The sequence below is a fragment of the Sarcophilus harrisii genome, chromosome 3 (assembly GCF_902635505.1).
Source record: "Sarcophilus harrisii chromosome 3, mSarHar1.11, whole genome shotgun sequence".
NCBI classification, from domain to species: domain Eukaryota; kingdom Metazoa; phylum Chordata; class Mammalia; order Dasyuromorphia; family Dasyuridae; genus Sarcophilus; species Sarcophilus harrisii.
This window is the reverse complement of record NC_045428.1, coordinates 248687541-248712489: the sequence shown is the minus strand read 5'-3', so window position 1 is coordinate 248712489 and position 24949 is coordinate 248687541. Positions and strand designations below refer to the sequence as shown.

At 31.7% G+C, this 24949-nt stretch overlaps 1 protein-coding gene across 4 annotated transcripts in view; it reads right to left on the bottom strand.

Annotated features, from left to right (window-relative positions):
• The window catches only part of LOC100919856 (amine oxidase [flavin-containing] B), an 87111-nt gene that overhangs the window by 48598 nt on the left and 13564 nt on the right, over nucleotides 1–24949 (bottom strand). For 2 of the 4 annotated variants that reach the window (XM_031959381.1, XM_031959382.1), the window contains exons 2-4: nucleotides 21376–21452; nucleotides 9769–9863; nucleotides 7560–7697 (exon numbers count right to left, since the gene is read on the bottom strand). In XM_031959381.1, coding sequence (XP_031815241.1) covers nucleotides 7560–7697; nucleotides 9769–9861 — 231 coding nt within the window. In that variant the 5' untranslated portion in view covers nucleotides 9862–9863; nucleotides 21376–21452. The remainder of the gene's footprint in view (nucleotides 1–7559; nucleotides 7698–9768; nucleotides 9864–21375; nucleotides 21453–24949) is intronic. The other 2 variants (XM_031959380.1, XM_031959383.1) reach the window with 1 other exon arrangement.

Genomic DNA, 24949 nt, shown 5'->3' with positions numbered 1-24949 from the left:
TTTTGGAGTAACAGAACCCACAAATGTTTGAAGTGCAACAAATTTCCAGCAGAAGATATTTTGGAAAAACTTCAGAAAAGGCCTGTTTCAATCAGCCATTGGGAAGGCAGCTGAGCAAAAGTGCAGTTCAGGAGCCCAGGGAAGTTTGTTGTTCATGTGCTGAGAGAATCTACCTGGAGGCTCTTAGCCAAAATACAGCGGCACTGGCTATTCCATCTTGGTTTAAAAGCCAATGGATCAACAGATTAGCTGTGAGACACCCAATGCATATACAAAAGACAAATACTGAGCTTCTGAATACCAGAATAATGCAGATTTGACCACACCTACCCAGCACCAGAAGGAAGTCAGCAGCACCAGTCTAGGGCAGCATAAAGCCACTGTTGCCTATAGAGGAAGCTGAGAACAATCTCCCCTTTTCTCTAAGAGAAGACTTTAACCTTTAAAAATGAGCAAAAAAGCAAAAAGAACTCTAACTATAGATAACATTTATGGAGACAGAGAAGAACAGATCTTAAACCCTGAGGACACTAAAGGCAAATTATCTTCAGATGAAGCCCCAAAGGGTAGTATGAGTTGGTCCCCATTTCACAAGGCTCTCTTGGAAGAATTCAAAAAGGATATTAAAAGAAAGTTAGAAGAAAAATGGGGAAAGGAAATGAGAACTTTGCAGGAGAGTTTGGAAAAGGAAACAGAAATTATCTGAAGAAAAATCCTTAAAAATAACTTTGATGAAATGGAAAAACATATAACTCCTTACAAAATAGATTTAAACTAGAAATCAACTTATTGAAAAACAGAACTTGTGAAATGGAAAAAATAATCCAATGAACAAAATATCTCATTTATAAAGTTCAATTGATCAATGCAACAAAAAGAAATAAAATAATTCACTAAAATTTATAATTTAACAAATGAATGTGAATGATTCATTGAGACATCAAGAATCAATCAAAGAAAACCAAAAAAAAAAAAAAAAAAAAAAAAAAAAAAAAAAAAAAAAAAAAAAAGAAAAATTAACAAAATAGAAGAAAATGGAAAATATCCCATTGCAAAAACAATTGATTTGGAAAATAGATCCAGGAATGGAAATCTAAGAATTATTGGACTATCTGAAAACCATGATACAAAAAAGAGTCTAGACATCATCTTTCAGGAAATCATCAAGGAAAATTGCCCTGGTATCTTAGAACCAGAAGATAAAATAGCCGTTGAAAAAATTCACAATTTACCTTCTGAAAGAGAGCCCAAAGTGAAAACTCCAAGGAACTTCATAGTTAAATAGCAAATTGGATCAAAAGCCAGAATCCTACAACATATTCTTTACAAGAAACCCATTTAAAACAGAGTGATACATTTAGAGTAAACACAAAAGGCTGGAACAGAATCTATTATGCTTCAGCTGAAGTAAAAAAAGTAAAAAAAAAAATTGATCTCAGATTAAGCAAAAGCAAAAATAGCTCCAATTAAAAGAGAGAAGGAAGGAAACTACCTTGCTAATAGATAATATTATATAAATAATAGATAATGAGGTAATAGCAATATTAAACATATTCACTAAGTAACATAGCATCTAAGAATTAGCAAAACTATACTAATGGGGGATCTCAACCTTGCTGTCCCAAAACTAGATAAATTGAACCACAAAATAAATAAGAAAGAAGTTAAGAAGGTAAATAGAATTTTAGACCAAGTAGAATTTATAATAGGAATGTGGGGCTGGTTCAATATTTAGAAAAGTTAGTTACGATAGACCTTTCAAGAGGTAGAAGGAAGAAGGGAAGGAAGGGAGGGAGGAAAGGAGGAACAGAAGTGGGGAGGAAAGAGGAAGAAGGGAGAGAGGAAGAAGTAGGAAGGGGGTAAGGAAGGGAGGAAAAAAAAAGAGAAGGATGGGGAAAGCAGTGTTGCCTAACTGACCACTTCAGTTGGGTTCTCAGTAGGGCAGCTATAATCACAGAGTTTGTTGTTTAAACCCAGATCATTCTGGGTCTCATGAATTGGTTGACAAGTCCCAGGCCAAGTCCCAGTTAGTCATTGTTTGGGGCCTGGTTGACTCAGAGTGAATATATATATATGGCAATTGAAATCTATTTTGACCAGAAACCCTGAGGATCTTTCTCCTCCCAGATTATTATTATTATTATCATTGACTAGGTAAAAGAGGCCATTCTTAGCCTTGAATCTTTCTTAGCCTTTAATCACTGAATGGGTACAGCCTCAGTCAAACTGAAACCTGTTAAAGACCTTAGCTTAAAAAGGCTGAAATTTCCCATTGCATCCAGGGTTATCTCCAGTCATCCTGATCTATATCTGATCATTGGACCTAGATGGCTCTGGAGGGGAAAGTAAATCTGATCATCTTGCACAGCCCTACCTCACTTAAATCCAACTCACATGTCACTTAATGTCATGATCCTCTGAGAATGAAGGACAAACAGCAACACCAGATATGATTAATCCCATTTTATAGATGGGGAAACTGAGATCAGGGGGCATAAATGACATGCCCATGGTCAACACAGCAGCTCTTGGAGATACCAGAAGGAAAATTTTAACTACTTCCCACCTGACTGTCCACAAGGTGGCGCTATAGTGCTTACAGTGCAACTATGTGGCTGAAGACGGGAAGACTCATTTTCCAGAGTTCAAATCTGACTTCAGATACTAATTGTGTGACTCTGGGCAAGTCTCTTAATCCAATTTGCCCTGATTTCCACAGCTGTAAAATGAGCTGAAAAACCACTCTAGTATCTCTGTCAAGAAAACCTCAGGTGAGGTCACAAAAAGTTAGATATGATTGAAATAATTGAATAGTAATAACAACCTACTGAACTCTACATCTAACATTTCTCCCATTACACCAAGCTGTACCACATTGGGAAAAAACACATTTTTCCTTTTTCTTTCTTTCTTTCTTTCTTTCTTTCTTTCTTTCTTTCTTTCTTTCTTTCTTTCTTTCTTTTTTTCTTTCTTTCTTTCTTTTTTTTTTCTTTCTTTCTTTCTTTCTTTTTTTTGACAAAGCGTATTCAATACTACTGTATTATGAGAAAATGCAGCCTGGGCAGAAAGGTTCTGCTATGATATGAGAGACAGAATTGATGCAGAGGTATAAGAAATGGCTTTCCTCTTATCCACTGATTCACATATAAGTGGTACAGTTTTAAGTACTCATTAGGACCATACAAAAAATAAAAAGAATGTTCTAAGAGTAATATAAACCAGTCCACAGTTAAACCCATCAAACTGTGCCTGTGATATCCACAATGAGAGAAAAAATTTGTAAATAACAGTTTGGTCAGAAAAGATCTTGAGATTTTAGTAAACTGAAAATCAAGTCAGTAAACATTTAAGTGTCAACTTTATGCCAGGCACTGTGCCAAGTAAGCATTGTGGCACTGTAAATTCAATAAGAATTAATATTGTGACACACGCTTCACAAATAATAAGTACTTAATAAATGCTCATTCATTCATTCAGTCAAAAACTGGCTTCAAGCATGTAAAGTATTGTTGTGTAGCAGGAGGATTAGCCTTATTCTATTCAATCTCAAAGAAGAGAATGAGGAATGATTGGTGAAAATTGCATAGAAAAATGCTCCAATAAGAATAAACTTCTTAATAATTAGTTATACAAAAATGGATGGGTTGCCCTAGTGCTAGTGGATTAGTTCACTCTTCAGAGTAGGATTTCAAATTAAAACTGGGATAATTACTTGTTAGGAATATTTTTAAAGAGAGTCTTGGTGCTTCACATCCCATCTAACTCCGAGAGTATAATTATGTGAAAGTTTAGCAAAAATTATCAGTCACTAGAGACTAAACATAAACAATGCTATTGATTGCCCTGTTGATTTTGGAGCTAAAGTAATTCCTATCCCTTGACAAATTGAAAATAGTTAAGTCCTCTGTGTCTAAGAGGGTTTCTTTACCTACAAGTTTTGGTTTCAAATAATAAATTGGTACAAAACTTCTTTAATAGATATTGTGGGAGTTTTTTTGTCATTTGTTAATTACCTAATTCCTATCAATAACCAAAGTCCACCTACAAAAACTGGATGAAAGAGTCAAGTCACAACATTTCCTAATCTTTTCTTTTAATTAGATCATCCCAAGAAGAAAAAGGAAAGCAATTTTACTTTAGCAAACAATTGTACAGTAAACTGTACTAAATGAAATTGTTGGTTTTAAAATTTTTATTTTTAATTTATGGAAAACAAGAATTTCTGTAAAAAAACATATAATAAAAAGATGATTTATTGCACGTGAAACTGAAAATCCATTATACACAACTTACTAGTATGTATTTTTTTTTCTTCTCTTCCTTCCCCTCACCCTAGAGGTTGCTACCACTAGACATAAATATCTATATCATTTTTCTGGATACACATATCATCTTTGTTACCACCACTAGATCTATATCTAAAGATGATTAAGGAAAAAGAAAAGAAACTATATGTTCTAAAATGTTTATTGTTCTCTTTGTGGTGTCAAAGAACTGGAAATTGCACAGATATCCATCAATTTGAGAATGGCTGATGTTTTCTGAATCAAATTCAATTTGAATAGATAATGTTTTTCACTAGTAACAAAGGAATCATTGAGAAAGTGAGGAAAACACCCTCTGCATTATAGTGCTTCAAGTGGAAATCACTGTTAGACATGCTGAAAATTAAATCTTAATTAAGCTGTGATATTTTATTCATGAACAAAGTCCTAAAAATATTAGATGTTAAGAAAAGTTATAGCAGTACTAAAAGTAAATGACACCCTGGAGGATCGTAAATATTTCCAAAAGAGATCATAGTCAGAATGCTGGGTGGGGGAAGTAGTGGTAATATGTTCATATAGGGACAGTTAGTTCATTTAAAAAATTTTTAGGGATAAGAAAAAATATCCCTCATATCTTAGAAGGTGATCACAATAGCATAGTACAGCATAGATTCCAGCTCAAAACAATGTCACCAGATTAAACAAATTTATGAGTATGGTATTTAGATCTGTGATCAGAATGTTTTTAGTTGGAAAATTGTCCAAGGATGAGCTGTCCTATAATTTCTCCTTCTTGAGTGCCTTTCATTCTCTCCATGAAAAAGCCAGATGGTAAATACACTTAGAGTGCTCAGATTGGGATCAGGAAGACCTGAGTTCAAATTTGACCTCAGACACTTGGCAAATCATTTAACTTATGCCTACTTCAGTTTTCTCAACTTAAAAAAATACATATTATATTTGTTCTAAGGATCAAATGAGATAATAACGCTAATGTGCAGGGCTCATAGTAGGCACCTAATAAATTTTTCCTATTTTTCCTCTTAAGGTGCTTTGGTAGCATTTCCCATTCAACAGCCCTCAATTTCCTGGTATACTAGTTTTTTATTAAATCTCTTCCTAAAACTTGCAATATAGCATTAAACTAGATGAAATTAATAGTTCCAATCCTTGTTATATAAAGAATTTTCCAAATATTTCTTGCTAAAAATAATAAATTATTTATGTTAAATGAAATTTATTAAGAAATAAAGAAGTTAAGCCACTTAAGTTAAATCAGCATTTCTCAAAGAGGTATCTAGGTGCTTTTAGGAATCCCTGAGACTCTTTTAGGTGATTTATGAGGTCAAAACTTTTCATAAAAATATTAAGATGTTTAAATTTGTTATATGTCAATTTTTGATTGATATAACTCATATAAATAAAAGCTCTTTGGCATGCTCAGTATTTTTTAAGAGACGAAAATATCTGAGCACTACTCTACCAAATAATTATTTAGTGGGGAGGAGGGAGAGGATGGAGAAGAGGAAGTGATAGCAGATTTTATTGCTATTTTTGTTTTAAAAACATATTCTTTATAACTGATTTTTTGTGAAGCATTTTAAATTTCAGAAAACAAGACATACATGTAAATCTTTCTGGAAATATTTGCACATCACAGATGGTTCTCAGTAATAACCAAATTATTTAGAAGGGAACACAGGGCAGAAAGGTGGGCCAGATTCTACAAAACAATGACAAAAGAAGTTGTTCTTTTATATAAACAGACGAGCTTTCTACTACAGCTGTAAAGTGAAGGAGAACTTGGATGTGTTAAAGTCTTATGACTAACACCAACATAAATATACATGGAACATAAGCCAAGAAAGAGAGATATCAAGTAGGGGGGAGGACCCAGAAACCCAGACCAAGTGTTCAATTTTGAAAACTCTTAGAATAATAATATATTTATCACAAAAGCTTTTATGGAGAAGATCCATCAGATCTTGTAGTCAAACTCCCAAAGAAATTTTTCTTTTGTAATTGAAGTGAAAAAAACCCCAACAAAATAAAAATCCAAAACACTAACCTAAGCTTCAAATCTCTTCACTTAGATGACAGAAAATATCAGTACTATGAAAGAAGTATGAGTCCAAATAGTCTTTGAACTTTCAGCACCTGATAGTGCCAGAACAATGAAAAGAGGCTAAGTGTACCACATTGTTTCTTAATCCCTATAACAATTTATGGTGGAATTGGAGTAACATTGCTTAGTTAGTATAGCCAGTTTTCCATTCATCAACAGTAATAGGTTGAACAAAATATTAAGAAAAAGATCATCTAATGCATAGTTTTTACAAGCACAAAGTTAAAGTAATATTTCACTGGCAAATTCTTTGACTTTTGCCAAGAACATGTCATCTCTTTTTTATGGATAATATCCAAGAAAAATAATCTTGGGTAAGACAAAAAATTATACAAACATTTTAAAACCAGGGTTAATTAAGTCTAAACAAGGGAGCTTAGGAGAAGATGAGGTAAAGTATGTAGATTAACAGGAATGGGATAAAGAGAGAGGAAAAAGACAGGGGAAAATAAGGGAGAGGTTGCCTGTGAAGAGATTAATAACATCAAGGCAGAATAATAGGGATATTATATCATAAAGTAGAAGAGTAGGCAGGGATAAGAAATAAGAGATATTCACAAACATAATAATGATCAGTAATAGAATTTAATAGGAAAAAAAGTAGGGGTAGTAATCATTCATCATAAACAAATTCAGATTTTAAAGGATTCAGTCAAGAGAGCTATACATATTATTATAGCCATATTAATAATTTTAGATGTATGTGCATATATCTGCATATACATATGTCTATATAATTGTGTATTTATATTTGTAAATGTATGGATGTAAGTTTATATGTGTATACATGTGTATATGTATGTACATATACACACATATTCACACACATAAATACATCTCTGCTTAACTGCAACCTGCTTTGGGGAGGAAAGGGGAAAAAAAATTAGTAAAGTAGAAAGTACATAGCTGAGAGCAAAAGAAAACCCATAAGGAATCAATGAAAAGATGTACGGTAATGAATATAATGTTACTATAATGACACTAGAAAGAGTTAAATAGTCAGAGTTAGAATAATAATTATTTGATTAAACAAATTTTTATTAAGTAGGTATTGCTAAGTTAATGCTTTCTCTCTTTAGGGTCAAGATTACATTCAATTCCACTAAGGGATGTAGAGATAGAGATCAGGGATTATCAGATGGCCCTTATAAGAAGAAACAACTTACCTTGACATGGTGGATGAGACGCTGTACTTCATTCACTTTGTAGGTCTCTAATCCCAGTTCTTTAGACAATCTCAATATACGATTCTGGGTTGGTCCAACATAGGATCCTCCAAGGTCTACATATTTAACATGTTTATTCTGGTTTTCCAATAAAAAAAAAAAGATAAAAAAGCTGTATTATTGAAAATAGCAGATAGAAGAAATTAATCAATATGCTGAAATATAATATTTTACCCCTCATTATTACTTTGAGTGAACCTTTGAAACACTTAGGCACTAATGTGCCTAATTCATGTTTATATTTATTTGAAATTTTTCAATATCATCAAATACTATTATTTTTTGCTATTTCTTAAGTAACAAATGGTTCTCTCTCTCTCTTTTTATTTCTCTGTCTCTGTCTCTCTCCCCCTGTATATATAAATACATATATATGTATATATATATATATAAATGTAATATAAAGACATAAATGTTTATATGTGAACATAAAACATTACTGTAATATATAAAATAAAATATCTATTATATTATATATTTGATAAAACTATAGAAATATACATATATGAGAAAAGCTATTATTGTATTTAGACAACCTTTCTCTGGATAAGAAGATTGCTTAAAATGAATAACATGATCTATGGTGTTTACTCTTTTTGGGGGGGAGATCTATACACTAAATCTGGATTACTGACTTTTTAAATAAGAAATAAAATATTATGGATTTTCTTAGCTCAGTTTTTCAACTTTGCTTAGAAAAAGTATCTATACATCTGGATGCCAAAGAGAAAAGCATGGGAAAAAAGTAAATAAAATCCAAACCACTCAAAGTATGGTTGGTTAGTCTATCATTTGGGAAGTCATAACTGAACAGGGAAGATACAATTGTAATTTAGCTTGTTAAAAATCTCCACATCCTTAGAAGATTGAAATTTGATAATTGTTTTGACTTAGCTACTTAAAAATAAACTTCTAGGAATTAGACCTGATCAATAATATTACAGATGACCTTACAAGATGAGATGCTCTTCTTTAAGTATTGAGGTATTTCCATGAGCTATTGTAAAAGAGATTTTGGCAATTAGAAGAAGTTAGACAAAATATTCTCTAAATTCTTCATTTATTGAATAAATATTTGTTAAGATATCTACTATGGGCAAACCATTGTATTAAGTGCAATGAAGAATGCAAATATGTATAACACATGTTCCTATATTCATTAACCTTATAATCCAATAGATTTGATTTTTAAATGTATAAATAAAATAATAGAAAATACCATTTAATAAATGAATATAAAAGAAAAATGCTATTAATGCAATCAAAAGATATAAAAAAATTCTATCAGACTTCAGAGGAGAGAGCCCTCACCTTTGACTCAGAAGTTAAAAGAATGCTTAAAAACAAGCTCATTCAACCAAGGATTGTTTCATTCTTTGCTTTCGTAACCTTAGTGCCTAACACAATGTGAATATGTAGTAAGTGCGTAAAGCATAATTGTTGATTGATTGATGGAAAAATTATCATATGAAGTAGGTTTTGAATATTGATAGAAGTTTGATGGATAGAAATGCATAATAAATCCAATTCAGTCATGAGAAATACAATGTCTATGATATATCAAATAAGAACTATATGAATTCAGGGAAGGAAGGGCCCACTTATAGCTGCTGTGTTGAGGGATGGTATCATGGAAGTTAGACTTTAGCCTGGGTAAGACAAATTGTATGCTTTAGCTAAGAGTTTCATAAGCAGAAATAACAGCGTATTCATGGCAGAGAGAATAGCCTAAGTAAAGATATAGAAGTGGGAAAACACGGTATCTCATTTATGAAATGACAAGGAGTACAGATTACATTAATAAGGGAGGCTGAGAGCAAATAATGGAAGGTATTCAATGCCAAACTAATGGGCTTTAATTTTACTAAGTGGTAAATGGAAAAAACAAGAGTTATTGAACATCATGATCAAAGATAGACTTTTAGAATATGAAATCTTACTTGAATTACTGGGAATTCTGAATTTCCTAAATCTTTAAAGAACCAACAAATTTTGTGTAGAAATTATTAGAAATAACATGTAAACTAATCCACAAAAAGGAAAACAATATTATAAAATGTTTTAACTAATATTTTTGAAATATGTGTGTGTGTGGATGTTAAAAGGAGGATCTTATATGAATTCCTCCTCTCAAGTACTAATTACTTACTCGTACAGTATAAGTTCTTCCACCTACTCGATCCCGGGCCTCTAGAACTACAACACTCAGTCCAGATTCATGAAGCAGCTTGGCTGCTGCCATACCTGAAGGAGAAATGAGAACAGAATCATCAGATTCAGATACTCTAAAATTTTACAATTATTCCAGAGTGCATTGCCATAGTTTCCAGATCCTTTTTGTACCATATTACCTAGTGAATCTTCTGGTGTCTAAACCTTGTATACACATGGGACTAAATGGTTCCCTAATAGATATTTTTAATAAGAAAAAAGAACTAAAAAAAAATTTCACATCTGGTAAAGAATCAATTTTTCAATGCTCTGTCTGACTATACAAATTAAAGTTTAGCTGCATTGTTTTAAGTAATTGTTTTAAGAAATATGTTGACCAGACTTCAGGCAACATACAGAGTTAATGATTATGATAACATATGTATATATTTTTTATAGATTTAACATTAATCTAGTCTAAAAGAGATAAATAATATTTATATATATTATATGCATATATTATTTATATATCCCAGAAAACATAAAGTATATATGAAATAGAAATAAGATATGTGTATATTATTTTCATATATTACATCATTATTATTTCTATGTAATACAGATAACAAAATATTTGATGATATTCTGTGTGTTTGTGCATGCATTCACATGAAGACAAAGACCCAGGAAGACTTGGTATTTGCCCCCCTAAAATCACTTCAGAGTCCATATCACCTTGTTCAATATAATTTACATTAAAACCTTCACTCTTCATAAATTCCTCTTCCCTGACTGTGGAGTCTGTAAAGTCTATGATGAGAGAACAAAAACCTTGGTTTTCATATTCTTGGATGAGAAAGCCTTTATGAATGAATTTTGTTATTTAATTAAATGCATTCTATTTAATTTACAAATTTTATTTAGTAACATCTTGAAAAAAATGCTGTGAAAAAACTTAAACAAAGTAGACTGTGGATGATAGGTCCCAAACTACCTTATAATAGTAAGAAAAGGCAACTGAAAGAACCTTCATCTGTTTTTACTCCGGTAAAATGAAATGAAATGATTAATGAATAAATGAATAAAAAATAGTTGGATAACATATTTGTTAGTCTTAGCCAGAGAAAATGACCTCTGATGGTCTTTTGTTGGAAGAGCTCCAATTGGATGAAAAATCATTTTACAGGAGAAAAAAATGAACTATCTGCATTCCCATAGGACAACATCTCTACTTTCATCATTGATCTCACCACCTGACTTCATACTTTTTCACTATGAAGAACAGCAATTAAAACAGGCACTTTTCAATTTCTTTTGATCAACTTGTTTCTAATTCACATTTTATTTTTTATCTTTATCAGGTAGTTAGATAATATTTGAACTTGGTGTAAAACTAGAGTTCTTTTCAAAAGTTAAAATGAAAACATAAGTTAGCTAACTGCAGTAATTTATTTCGGTTGTTTTTAACAAAGATATACAAAATTTTAAAAGATGCACAGTTTTCCTTCTGGAAACAGATGGGTTTGGTTCTTTTGTTTTTCCACATAAGTATTCTATGAACTCTGTTCTCGGATGTTAGACTATTTTAAAAAATTATACTCTAGACTCCATTATAGAGAACTAGGTGCCAAAAAGAACATCTAAACTACACCTCCCCCATAACACACGTGGGGGTTAAAAGTGAAAAAAAATGAAAATGAGTATATGAACAAGAAAATTTAGAAGACAGGTAGATGATAATTAGCTCAGGGCTTATTAATTCATCTCTCTGGGTCAATGTTCTTAAAAAAAAAAACTTTATGATTTGGAAACGGTAAATAATTCGCTTAAGATCTACATTTTACATTTTTAGTAGAATAATACAATGATATGAATGCACAATGATATAACTCTGTAACCAATAAACTCTTTCTCTCTCTTTGGCAACAGCTAAACAAAGAATGAGCCCAGAATACCCTCCTAACTGTTCTTTAAAATGTTATTCTAAATTTGAAAAACATGAATTGAGCATTTCTATGTAAAAAGAACAACAACAAAGATTACATATGAAAGTATATATCATCACTATGTCTAGGTTATTTTTTAAAAATATATAATTAATTTAATTCATTAGTTTTAAAGATACTTTGCTCATCTTTGTTTTCCTCTGAATCTCCTTTTCTTTTCTGGGTGCTCTATTAAACACTGGTCAAGTCCCTCCATAGTCCCTTATTACCACCTTGTAAAAAGCCCTCTCTTATTACATACAAGCATAAGCAAAATCAATCTAAACATTGGCCATATTTGAAAATGTATACTTCATCCTTTATCTTAATTTATTATCTTTCTACCAAGAAGTGAGAAGCATACTTCATTATTTCTTTAGAGAACTGATTAGTCAGTATTATTGTTGTTTTTTTAAAAACAGTATTATAGTTATTGCATAAATTATTTTCCTGGTTCTGCTCATTTCATTCTGAATCAGATCATAAAAGTCTTCATAATTTCCTTACAAAACAAATAGAACATTGTGAATGTTTTTGTTCACTGAAGTCCTTTCCCTCTCTATTTTATTTTTCTGAAGAATATGCCTAGTAGACATATTTCTTGGTCAAAAGAGACATGTTATTTAGTTACTTTTTAGGAACAGTTCCAAGTTTCTTTGGAAATGAGTCAGACCACTTCCCAATTCTGCCAACTGTTCCTGTCTTCCCACTTCCCCTCCATCAATTATTCTTTTTTATTTTTTTTTTGATTCTCTTTGCAAATATGTAAGGTGGAATTGGGATCATTTTAATTTGCATTTAATGGTTTGGAATAATTTTTTCATATCAAGTTTTAAGGATAGTTGGCCTTTCTTTTAAGAACTGCTTGTTCTTATCTGTTAACCACTTATTTACTGGGAAATGATTCCTGGTCTTATATACAATATTTGAATCAATACTCTATATAGTTTGGATAACAGACTTTTATCAACAAAGCTTATTACAAAGATTTTACCCTTTAACAGTTTCCCTTCTGATTTTTAACTCCATTAATTTACTTTCTGCAAATGATTTTCAATTTTTCAAGAATTCAACTAACATTTACTAATATGCCAGAAATTGTGATATGTTCTGGGAATATACAGAAAAGTCTAACCAAAGGATGAGGATAAAACAGTGTGATTCAGGGAAAAACATTCTGATCCATGATTCAGGACATCTGAGTTCTGTGGCTGAATAACTTGTGGTATACATAATTGTGATGGAATGCTACTGTGCTATAAGAAATTTTAATCTCCCAAGTAACTTGCATCAATAGAAAGAATTTTGAAGAAATCAGAGTTCCTTAAACATTGATGAATATATATATATATATATATATATATATATATATATATATATTTATGAGCTATATGATTATAGACCAGTCATTTAACTTCTCTCAGACTCACACAACTCTCATATTGTCATCTGTATTGGTGAAAGGAATTTCTACCCCCAGAGTTCCCCAAAGTTCTTAATATAGTAGAGTTTACTTGCATATAATCTTAAGCCATGTATATATTAAAATCTGCTCCATGCTTCAAAATCTAGTTCACATTTAGATAGCCCTTTATAGTTAAGAAAAAAACTTTCTCTTCAAAAACTTAGTTGAATTAGATAGTACAATGTAATTATCTCAAATTTACAGATAATTAAACTGAAGCTTATGGGTATCTACGCATCTTGTATCCATGGCAGAGTTAATCCTCAAAACAGGGATCCTGATCTTCCATGTAATTGTCTATACCACAATGTCTGTCAATTAAGGGAGTAGTGGAGTGGTTGAATCTAAAAAGTAAAATGTTTAAATATAGACAACCTTTCTGTGAAAATTCAATGATTATGATTTTTTTTAATTAGACAAATTTTTCTTGCCTAGCTTTTTTTAAGAATGGGATGAAGCAAGTTGAGGAAATTGAGGCAGAGAGTGGGTAAGTGACTTGCCTAGGATCACATAGCTAGTAAGTAAATGAAGGTGGATTTTAATCATGTCTTTCCTGACTACAGGATCTGTGCTCTATCTACTGTACCACTTAGCTGCCTTTAGATAGCAAAGTTATTTATGATTAACCATCCACTTCTCCATTCATATTTCCAGTCTTGTTGCAATATTGTTGATTTGTGGACAAAATGTAGACTTATGTTATTCATGTTAAAACGACATAATAGAAAAGTCAAATCCCAAAGCTCTCTAGGGAGCAGAAGAGCTTCTGTTTTCCTTAATCTTTCTAATCTTCTAAACGGATCAACGTCTAAAATATAAAAATACTAATGACAAAGTACATAGGATTATGTAGGGTTTTGTTGAAGCCTCAAGCTGTAGGAAGACCTGTTTTGATCAAGTTGGCTGAGGGTAAAAAACAACCAGCTTTCATTAAGTTACTATAGCAACCTGATACCCCAGATGCAGCTACTTCAAGATGCTAAGATGAGACTGCTTTCACAGGCTATGCTTAAAACCATAAAAAATTGCTATTCCCTCAAATATTACATGCAAATGACTGTATTTTATTGAAATAATAGCAACCATCACAATTCTTTTTTAAAAATGTTGTAACCTTTATCCTTTCCATTTTATTGTTTACCCAGAGTTGACTATCTACGTTTGCAGCAGTTTAGCAGGTAAAATAGCTTTCCTCTTACTTCACCATAGGCTCCAAAGACAAAAGAAAAAAAGAATGAACATGAAAACATGAAGCTTTTTCTAAGTTGGGTGTCTAGGCACCTTTATTTCCCTTTTACATATGTGGAATAGATATATAGCAAAACTTTCATTCTGACACATCTATTCAGCAAACACTTGTGAAAAATATAATGCAGAATATGGCAAAATATTGTTCTCTGAAATATGGGTTTTGAAGATTTAAATCAAGCAGCTATCTTAATTGCTTTAAGAAATATTTTTGTGAGATAGAAAGCATAACTATCAATATCATTAAAGCAGAATATAAAATTAGTTGCTTTCCCTCCAAGCAAAAGATTGGATTTCTCCCCTAAAATATCTTTGTTCTAGACAAAGATGATTAAGTATGAAACAGAAAGAGGAGATTCTTTTTTGATAAGAGATTCTTAAAAGACAGAATTTCTATCGATAAACTACAGCTTAAGCTATGAAAAATGGATGGATGAAGAAGGAAAGAGAGAGAAAGAGAGAGAGAGAGAGAAAGAGAGAGAGAGAGAGAGAGAGAGAGAGAGAGAGAAAGGGAAGGAAAGAGGGAGAGAGAGAGGTAGAGGGAGGGGAAAAGAAGAGGGAGAAGCAGAGGAGGGAGACAGAGATAGAGAGACAAAATTGAGACAGAAACAGAAAGACAGAAATGAGATAGAGATAGAGAGATAGAGACAGAATCAGATCAGCTCACCCTTCATGACAATTTTATGAAAATGCATAGATAGATAGGTCATGGCAATGTGACCAAAAAAAAAAAAAAACCAAAACCCAAAACCACAAAGCAAACAAACACAAATTAGAAACAAAATCCAAAATGGGAGGAATAATTTTTTTAGGGGAGGAAGGACAGGATAGGGAAGGAGGAGGGAATGGAAGGGGAAAAGTCCAATAAAAGAATGAGGCTAAAATAGTGTAATGTGAAAAAAAAATGTTCTGATCTGTGAGTCAGGGCATTTGACTCTAAATCTAGATTCTGATATTAACTAGCTGTAAGATCATGGGCAAAAGTCCCTTCACTTCTTTGGGACTGAGTTTTTTCCTCTGTAAAATGAGGGAATTTTCATTTAATAAAATTATATCAATATCACCTTTAATCCAAGATCTTACTTCTCTGATCAATCTGAATTGTGGATGAAGAAAACCTTTCTTTTTCAGGAGGGAAGCTGAAATTTGAAGATGTAATTTGTTGCAATGGATATGGCGGTAGAACTTAAAGTCAAGAAGGGGAGGGTACCATTTCTGCTTCAGACATCTGCTTTCTAAGGAACTATGTTTAAGTCACTTAACATCTCTGAACTTAGCTTCCTTATCTGTAGAATGGAAACAAAACATATTTACCTTATCTGCCTCACAAGTTTGTTGTGAGACTCAATCAAAATAATGCATTATTTGCTAAGTAAACTTCAAAGTTGTTACTTAAGTGCTATTGTTGTTGTTGATGATGATGATGAAGATGATAATGAGGAGGAGGAAGGTGGTGGTGATGGGAAGTTTACTAGAAGATAATTGATTACTTTAGATAATTAGGAAAAAAAATTCTTAATTAAGGGGGATGTGTGTCTTCCAGTAATGGCCTTCTGGACATTAGATAGACTCCTTAAATTCTTTTATACCTGCAAAACATTCACTTTATTATAATCAATCAATAATAACATTTATTTAAGCACTTACTATGTAACTATGTGGCACAGTATCTAGAACCCTGGACTTGAAGTCATCAAAACTTGGTTCCACAGCCTTCCTCAAATATAGCGGTTATATAATTTCTCTTACCCTTAGTTTCTTTATCTGTGAAATATCTGTGAAATAATTAACAATTGCACCTACCTCACAAGGTTGTTTATGAATCAAGTGAGATAATATATGTCTGGAGAGAGGTATAAGATGAAGTATTGTATACAAGGCAAGTAAAAGCAGTATAACTGGAATATTAAGTAAATGGAGGTGAATAAAGTATAAAACTGGATAAGCAGGAAAAAAAGAGATTATAGAAAGTTTGAGCTTACATTAGCTCTGAATACAACAGGGAGTCAATGGATTTTATTGAGTAAATGTTGTTGTTGTCTGTCCTTTTCCCTCCTATGTAGACTCATGCTAAATTTGTATTAGTAATCTGCAGGCCAGCATCAGTGGTCTCTAAGGATGTGCTCTTCTCAATAGTAAAATGTAGCAGTATTTTCCAACTGTTAACAGTGAAAAAACAGAAGACCAATTGAATTGTTAAGAGAACAAAATAATTTAGCAAAGCATTTGGGACAGAAGAAAGAAAATGATAATCTTATGAAATAACTATCAGTTAATATTTTGATATATGTACTTTAAACAGATCTAGAAATACTCTGCTTAGAATGGGCACTCTAACAACATAAAATATAAAAAGCAAACAAAACTTTCTTTTTTAAGGAAACTATGTTCTATTATTAGGCAAAAGGTGACGGTTATGATAACAGACACCAGCTTGCAAAATTTTAAGGAATCTTAAGATATGGTTATTGCATAAAAGCTTAATGAAAAGAATATACTTCTGCATGAATATTGACAAGTTGATTCTGGTGCTCTAGTGAATGTGAAAAATGGCAAAAACGTGTATACTATTTACTTGTTCCAAAATTTGCAAAAATATTTTTAATCTTTAGTAACAATATACTAAAAAGTGACAAAGTAGTCACATCACTCCACAGAAATCTTGATTTTGTTTTGTTTTTTCTCCTCTTTTTCTCTGCATGTTTATCTAGTAAATGGTCTACAACCAGATCCAGGAGGAATCACAGATTTAGAGAGACTGACTTCAAAGCTAGAAGAGGGACAACATAAGGATATCACAAAAAGACAATCATTATCAGGACCTTGTAGCACTAAAAGCAGTCTTAAATGGTCCCTATATTTGTCTTGCTACCAGTCAACTCTATGATTTTGCCTACTCTTCAGAGGGGCAAGAATGATACTCTGTTTATGAGGGAAATACTTTGTAGCAATTGTTCTTCTGAGGCTTTCTAAGTAAATATGTTGCTTTAAGCTAATTATGTCAATGGACATCTAGGTAGTGTAGTAGAAAGAACTCTAGGCTTGGAATCAGAAAGACATATCTTTATGAGCTTGAATTTAGACTCAAAAATTTACTATCTGTGGGATCCTGGGCAAGTCACTTAATCTATGACTATCTGACTAAAGGGTCCACTGCAGAAGCAAATGCAAAACCTTTCCAGTATCTTTTTAATAAAACCCCATGGATCCCAATAGTCCATGGGGTTTTGAAGAGTCATATACGACTAAACAACTAAGTAACAAAAGAGACTACTCATCCTACAATATTGTGAGAACCAAATTGGAGGATCAACCAGCTACATTTGTAAAACACTTGCACTCCAGAAAGTTTAAAAAAAAAAAGTAACTACCAGCCCCTGTGCAAACTTTCTGATGCCTACAAAATCTTTGTGAGAATAATCTATATACATTTTTTTTATTTAATAGCCTTTTATTTACATGATATATACATGGGTAACTTTACAGCATTAACAATTGCCAAACCTCTTGTTCCAATTTTTCACCTCTTACCCCCCCCCACCCCCCCCTAGATGGCAGGATGACCAGTAGATGTTAAATATATTAAAATATAAATTAGATACACAATAAGTATACATGACCAAAACGTTATTTTGCTGTACAAAAAGAATCAGACTCTGAAATATTGTACAATTAGCTTGTGAAGGAAATCAAAAATGCAGGTGTGCATAAATATAGGGATTGGGAATTCAATGTAATGGTTTTTAGTCATCTCCCAGAGTTCTTTTTCTGGGCATAGCTGGTTCAGTTCATTACTGCTCCATTAGAAATGATTTGGTTGATCTCGTTGCTGAGGATGGCCTGGTCCATCAGAACTGGTCATCATATAGTATTGTTGTTGAAGTATATAATGATCTCCTGGTCCTGCTCATTTCACTCAGCGTCAGTTCGTGTAAGTCTCTCCAGGCCTTTCTGAAATCATCCTGTTGGTCATTTCTTACAGAACAGTAATATTCCATAATATTCATATACCACAATTTATTCAGCCATTCTCCAACTGATGGACATCCATTCAGTTTCCAGTTTTTAGCCACTACAAAAAGGGCTGCCACAAACATTCGTGCACTCTATATACATTTTAATGGCTCTCTGCTGTGGATATGAAAAGGGAACAGAAGATTTTTTCACATCTTTACAATGGTCCTGTAATACATTATTTTACAATAGTGTAAATTGTGAAGGGCAAATAGTGTATTGTTCTATTTTAAAAGGCATTTGATGATACAGTTAAATGCTGTTTTTCAGGCTTTTTTCCAACAGGGTTTTACATGTCTATACAACAGAATCATAGAAGATTGCTTCTAAGTGGAACAGATAATCTTGTTAAATTACTCTATAATTAGTAATATCAACTGAGGTATAAGATTGCAAAACATATGTTCACTAAAAGTGTTTGCATCACTATGGTCAGTATAGGCCTAATACCAGAATTCCTCTAGATGCTCTTGTTTTCAACTGATTTGTTCAAACCCTTTACCATTTCAGAACTCTCTCAATAAGGCCCACAATCATTCCAAAGTGTTCAGACTAACTTTTGACATGGAAAAAAATTGAAAATCACCTATGGTCTAGATTATTATAAAGAGTTGAAAAGATGACTTATTGACCTATTTGGGAGTACTAGGCATTGCAATTGGTCAGTGAGCTAATTGAAAAGGAAAAGAAGAGAGCTAAATTTCCTTTGCAAAACTATTTGTGTTTTCCTAATAATTAAAAAAACATTGTTCACTGATAGTATCTACTTGTGAATATTTAGCTTTTCTTAATAAACCCACCAAAGTATTATCCTTTTTAACAAAGAATTCTTTTTTTAAAAGGCCATCAAAACTATATTATATACTGTGTCACTGGATTCAATCTTGTACTTTTGTAAAGAAGGGAAGATCTTGCCCTATCATTTTTTTTTGTGGTCAGACTTTGTCATTTTGCTCCCAGAATTCAGTTTTGATATATTTTGTTGTAGTCATTGGATTTATTTTTTCTTGTTTCTGTTTATTTCACATTAATTACACAAAGGTCTATATTTTTGGCTTGTGCACTCTATATTGATTACAGTTTTAATTAAATTATGGCCTGTGGGGGATATATTTAATATTTCTTCTTTTAAACATTTATTTGTAATTTCTCAATATTCAAGTATATGGTCTATTTTTTAAAAGTACTGGAAATATATATATATATATATATAATATACACATACATGCAAACATAAATATATGCATATATTTACATTTAGAATATATTTCAGCTTTTTCTCATGCTTTTCTATATTTATTTTATTCATTATTTTATTCAGCAAAATAATATTCCATTACATCTGTGAATTGTTTCCCAGTTAATAATTATCTATTTAATTTCCAGCTCTTTGCTACAAAATTGCTAAAAATAGCCTGATGAATATGAGACTGAACTCCTTGATTAATAGCTAAGGAGATCTATATAGTAGAAGGTGTGGAAATTTAAATCACTTTCTTCTTATATTTCTAGATTATTTTTAAAGAGTTGGACCAATTTCACAGCTTTGCCAATAGTATATTATTGTGGCTGTTTTCCCATAACTTCACTAACATTAATTATTCCCATCTTTTGTCATTTTTGATTCTCTGCTAATTTTAAACCATTGAGTATAAGATAAACTCTCAGAGTTGGTTTAGTATACATTTCTTTTACTACTAGTGACCAGAAAATTGTTTCATATGTTGTCAATAATTTTAGTTCTTTTGAAAGCCATTTGCTTGAATCCTTTAGGGAATGACTTTTAGTTGTATATGGTTGTGTGTATATATGCATATGTATACATACATATACACACACATATGTTTGTATTTACATATATATATGCAAAGATATATTCTTTATCCTACATGTATTAATTTTTTCTGTTTTTAAGTTTTCCAATGTAATATAATTGAGAGATTTGATTCTATCTTTTGTGATCATTTCTATTGCTTAATTGATTAATAATATGCCTCCTGCTTGTAGCTGTGAAAAGTAATTATTCTGATTCTCTTCTAAATTTTTTATGGTTATGATCTGTAATATTCAAATCACATGTCCATTCTGAGTTTATTGTAATAATGTAAAATGTAAAGTAAAATGTTGGTCTAAATTTATTTTCTTTTAGAATGCTTTCAAGTTTTTGCAGAAATTTTTGTCAAATAAGGAGTTCTTCCTAAGTAATTTATGGTCTCAGTTTCATGAACACTGAATTTTATCTAGTATGTTTCATTGAACTACTTAGTCTCTTGCAAACATCTAAATTTCTATTTTAAAAGTACCTAATATAACTTTAATGATTACTAATTTATCGTATGATTTGACATCTAGAGGGTCTTACTTCTCCACTCTCACTCTCCCCCACCATTTCCTTTGAAGATCTATTTTTTTACAAATTAATTGTTATTATTTTGTTTAACTGTATAAAAGATTTCCTTGATAGTACTATTGGCATATTGCTAAAACTGTAAAGTGATTTAGATAATATAATTTTCATTATAGTAATATGGCCCAATCATGATCACCGAATATAATTTTATTTATTTAGACTATTCTGTATGTGTGTGTGTGTATGTGTTTGTGTGTGACATTTATTCTGGGGATAAGTTATAATCTCTTTGCTAATATTTAAGATTTTTGCTATATATTAATTAATAAAGTATTCTGGATTTCATATAGCTTTTCTTTAGTGCTTGAATATATATCCCTATAAAAATAGGGCCCTGGAAGGAGGAGGCATCTTAGATCACGAGAAAGATCTGAGGACTACTTCATTAGAGGGAACCATGAACCTTTCAATAAAGTGGGTTAGGTAATTTTAATCCTCACGAGGTCAAAGATGAGAGCTAAGTCAATGTTTTAAGCAGAATACCTTATTCAGTGATTGTACTTTTGATTGAAATGAGGATCATTGGAAGTTCCCTGGTTTGGAGGATAAGTATTTAGAATCTGGTGAAAAAAAAAACATAATTAAAAACTGGAATAAAAGTTACAAATTATAGACTTTAGATGAAGAAAATAAAATATAGGGAGATTAACTGACTTACCTACTGCTAGCAAAGTTAAGTGATGAAATGATACCTGAAGTGATGATAGAATATTCAAATTGAAATAACTAGTAGGTTATTAGAAATACATCATATACAGGAAAGAGGTCAGGGTTTTAGATATAATTTTTAAAATTACCTAGTTAAAGCTACTAGAGATTTAATCAAAAGAGAAAAATTGAAAAACTGCACTATATGGCAGCCATATTAATCAAGATCATTTTAGACTATTTAAAATAACTAGACTTTGTAAGGTTGAAATATTGTATGGTACAGGAAATGATAAGTTGGTGGATTTGGAAAAATATGGCAAATATAATGAAGGAAGATGTTATCCACTTTCAGAGAAACAGAGGCCAAACAAACATAGTATAATGTTACATAAATATATATGCATAATTGTAGATATGTATATATATGTATATACATCTATTTATGTGTATATGTAATTTTTACATATATGTATATAAATCCATGCTTACTTGTAGCTTTATTGGATAGGGGAAAGAAAGGAGGCAGAAAGGAATAAAGTAAAAAGTGCACAGTAGAGGACAAAAGAAAATCCAAAAGGAAGCAAAGAAAAAATGGACATCTTTGAAAAAATATGTAGTCTTTATTATATAGGTTTTCTTGAAGTGGAAATTGTTTTATATTTTTAATCTTCTCATGTACTGCTGTGCATATGGCAATGTTTTCATTTTCTATTTGTTTTAATTCTATTAATTAAAAGAAAAAATAATTATTTGGCACAAAAAAGAGTTGAAGCCACAAAAGTACAAGAGTTCTCTAAGGATTGAGAATGGAGAAAAGAAATTTAAGGTAGGAATCTTGGCTTAAGAGAGTGGAAAGAGTGATTAGAGCCAGGAAAGAATTTATTTTTGCTTTTTTTCTTATATGGATGTTGTCAGGGCTTGGGAAATATAAAATCATTTATATTCAAAAGCCTGGATATTATATAATTTAGTCCAACAATCATTTATTAAATGCCTTAATTAAATGTGTTGATTACATACAAAGTCTTATGTTAGAAAATGAGCACACAAAGATATTATTATCACGAAGATTAAAGATCTGGCCCAGGGTCAGGACGAGAGAATTTGAACAGGAGCAGTTCTTGGGGTCTCATATCCAAATCATTCTGGTCATCAAGAATTCTGCTTAGCCCATATAGTTAGTCCCACTGAATATTTCTAATTTCTAGAAGGTATCTGTCTTTGGATTTATGTTAGAAAAGAACAACAAGGAAAATGTAGAATAGAGAGCCTCCTAAGGGCCTCTAAATGAGAATGGATCAAGATTCAGTGTCCCAGGAGATCCTCATTTAGCTGTTGGGTACAAGAATAAAATGCAACTAATTATCTGAGTGAGTGCTGCAGGTGAAGCAAGCTCAGATAACATCATAGTCTCTGGCTGATCTCATCTCTGTCCTTCAGTAGACTTCTAGGCTACCCCTACTGAATCTGGCTACACAGCAAAATATCATTTTGGGTTTTTGTCTCTCCTTCATGTTATCAGAACTTAGTAAATTGCCTTCTAGAAAGAATTATCTTTCAGCTTTCTCCTGACCATTCTTCAGAAAAGTGCTTTATTGTAAGAGTAAATAAAATAAAATTCTTTTGCATTATACTGTGCTATTGTATCACAAAAAATTTCCATATTACAGCCCATTTTGGGAAGCTCAGTCCCATCTGGATGCCCTTCAGTTATGTGAAATGACAAGTATTACAACAACATACATGTGGAGATTAAAACTATATGAAAGGCATTTCAAAAGAGGTCCACTTATCCGATTAGATCATTCAGTTCCATTCCACAAGCCTTTAATTACAGTATCAGAATCAACACATGACTATTGCTGACACACCTGAGAAGTAAGGACTCCTGTATAAGGTGAGATTTGAGCTGACCTTAAAAGAAGGAAGGGAAGCTAAAAGTATGAAGTAGGGATGGAGAGAATTCCAAACACTGGGGCAGTTGATTTAAGGGAATGAACAAAGGAGACAGAGTGTCATGTATGAAGAAAAGCATGTAGCCCAGGGGATCTTTTTATAGAGTGTGTGAGGAGACAGTGAAATCCAAGAATACTAGAAAGATAGGAAGGGCTTTCAAGGCTACGAATGGATTTAAATAACAAATAGGATTATATATTTGATCCAAGAAGTAATTGAGAACAATCTGAATTTATTGGGAAAGGGGCAGCAACTAAAGTTTTGGAAAATCACTTAGGCAGTTGAATGAAGGATAGACTGTAGCAGATAGAAATTTGAGCCAGAAAGATCTATTAAAAGGCCACTGCAAAAGTCTAGGCAAGAGGTGATAAAAGGTCTGAACTAGGATAATGGCTGCATAAATGGAGAGGGTATTCACAAGAGTTGTTGTGAAACTGAAGTGAAAAGATTTGACAACAGACTAGGTATGTGAACATAGCAAGTCTGTGAAAGGAAGAATATATGTTTTCTTCAGCTATGCTGAAGAAAAGTAAAAGAAAATAAATTTGAAATAATTCTTACTCATAAAGCAAGTCCAAAATGTAACTTCATGAAGCTATATATACATATATATGTATATATAACAGCTATATAGCATATATATGTATATATATATATATATATATATATATATATATATGTGTGTGTGTGTGTGTTATTCTTCCCACTGAATGGAATCTGAACTCCTTAGGACAGAGACTTTCATTTTTGTTCTTGTATTCTAATATTGTTCCTGGAGTATAGTAGCTTATTAATAAATGCTTATTAATTAATTTTTTAGACAAAACAGAATTCATGACCGGGCAAGATGAGGGTAGAGATGAAGAAAGGTGAGTTAAAGGGATAAGACAGCAAATTTCTAAACCTCTGAGATCCATTCTGTGTCTCTAATGGTAAATTTATGGGTTTATGATTATAAAGAATTATATGTGCCACATAAGCAACTTTATTCATTTCCTTAAAGAAAACAGGATGAATACTTTCAACCTTTCCCTCTAAAAAAATTTAGACACTTAAAATGTAGTTGAAAGAAATCTCAAAATATCATATAATTGGTTTATCCTCCTTCCAGCATTAACCATCCCTTTTAGGACAATATATATAAATAACAAAATACTAATAATTTTGTTAAATATCAATTTTTTTGTATTTTCCAGAATGCAAATGTATATTAAATTCTTACAATAATTTCAAATTTAATTTATTTTTTTCAATATCAAACCTAAACTGGGAATGAATGTTGCTCTTTAATTTTTTTTTTCTAAAGCTAGGTGGCTCTTTTGTTTAATTTACTTTTCTTTGAACATCACCCATGTATTTTTGTTGTTTTATCTTTATTTTATTATGGTGTTAGCAATTAGAATCCAGTAACCTAGTTACTATTGTGCTTTCTACACTAATGAACTAAATC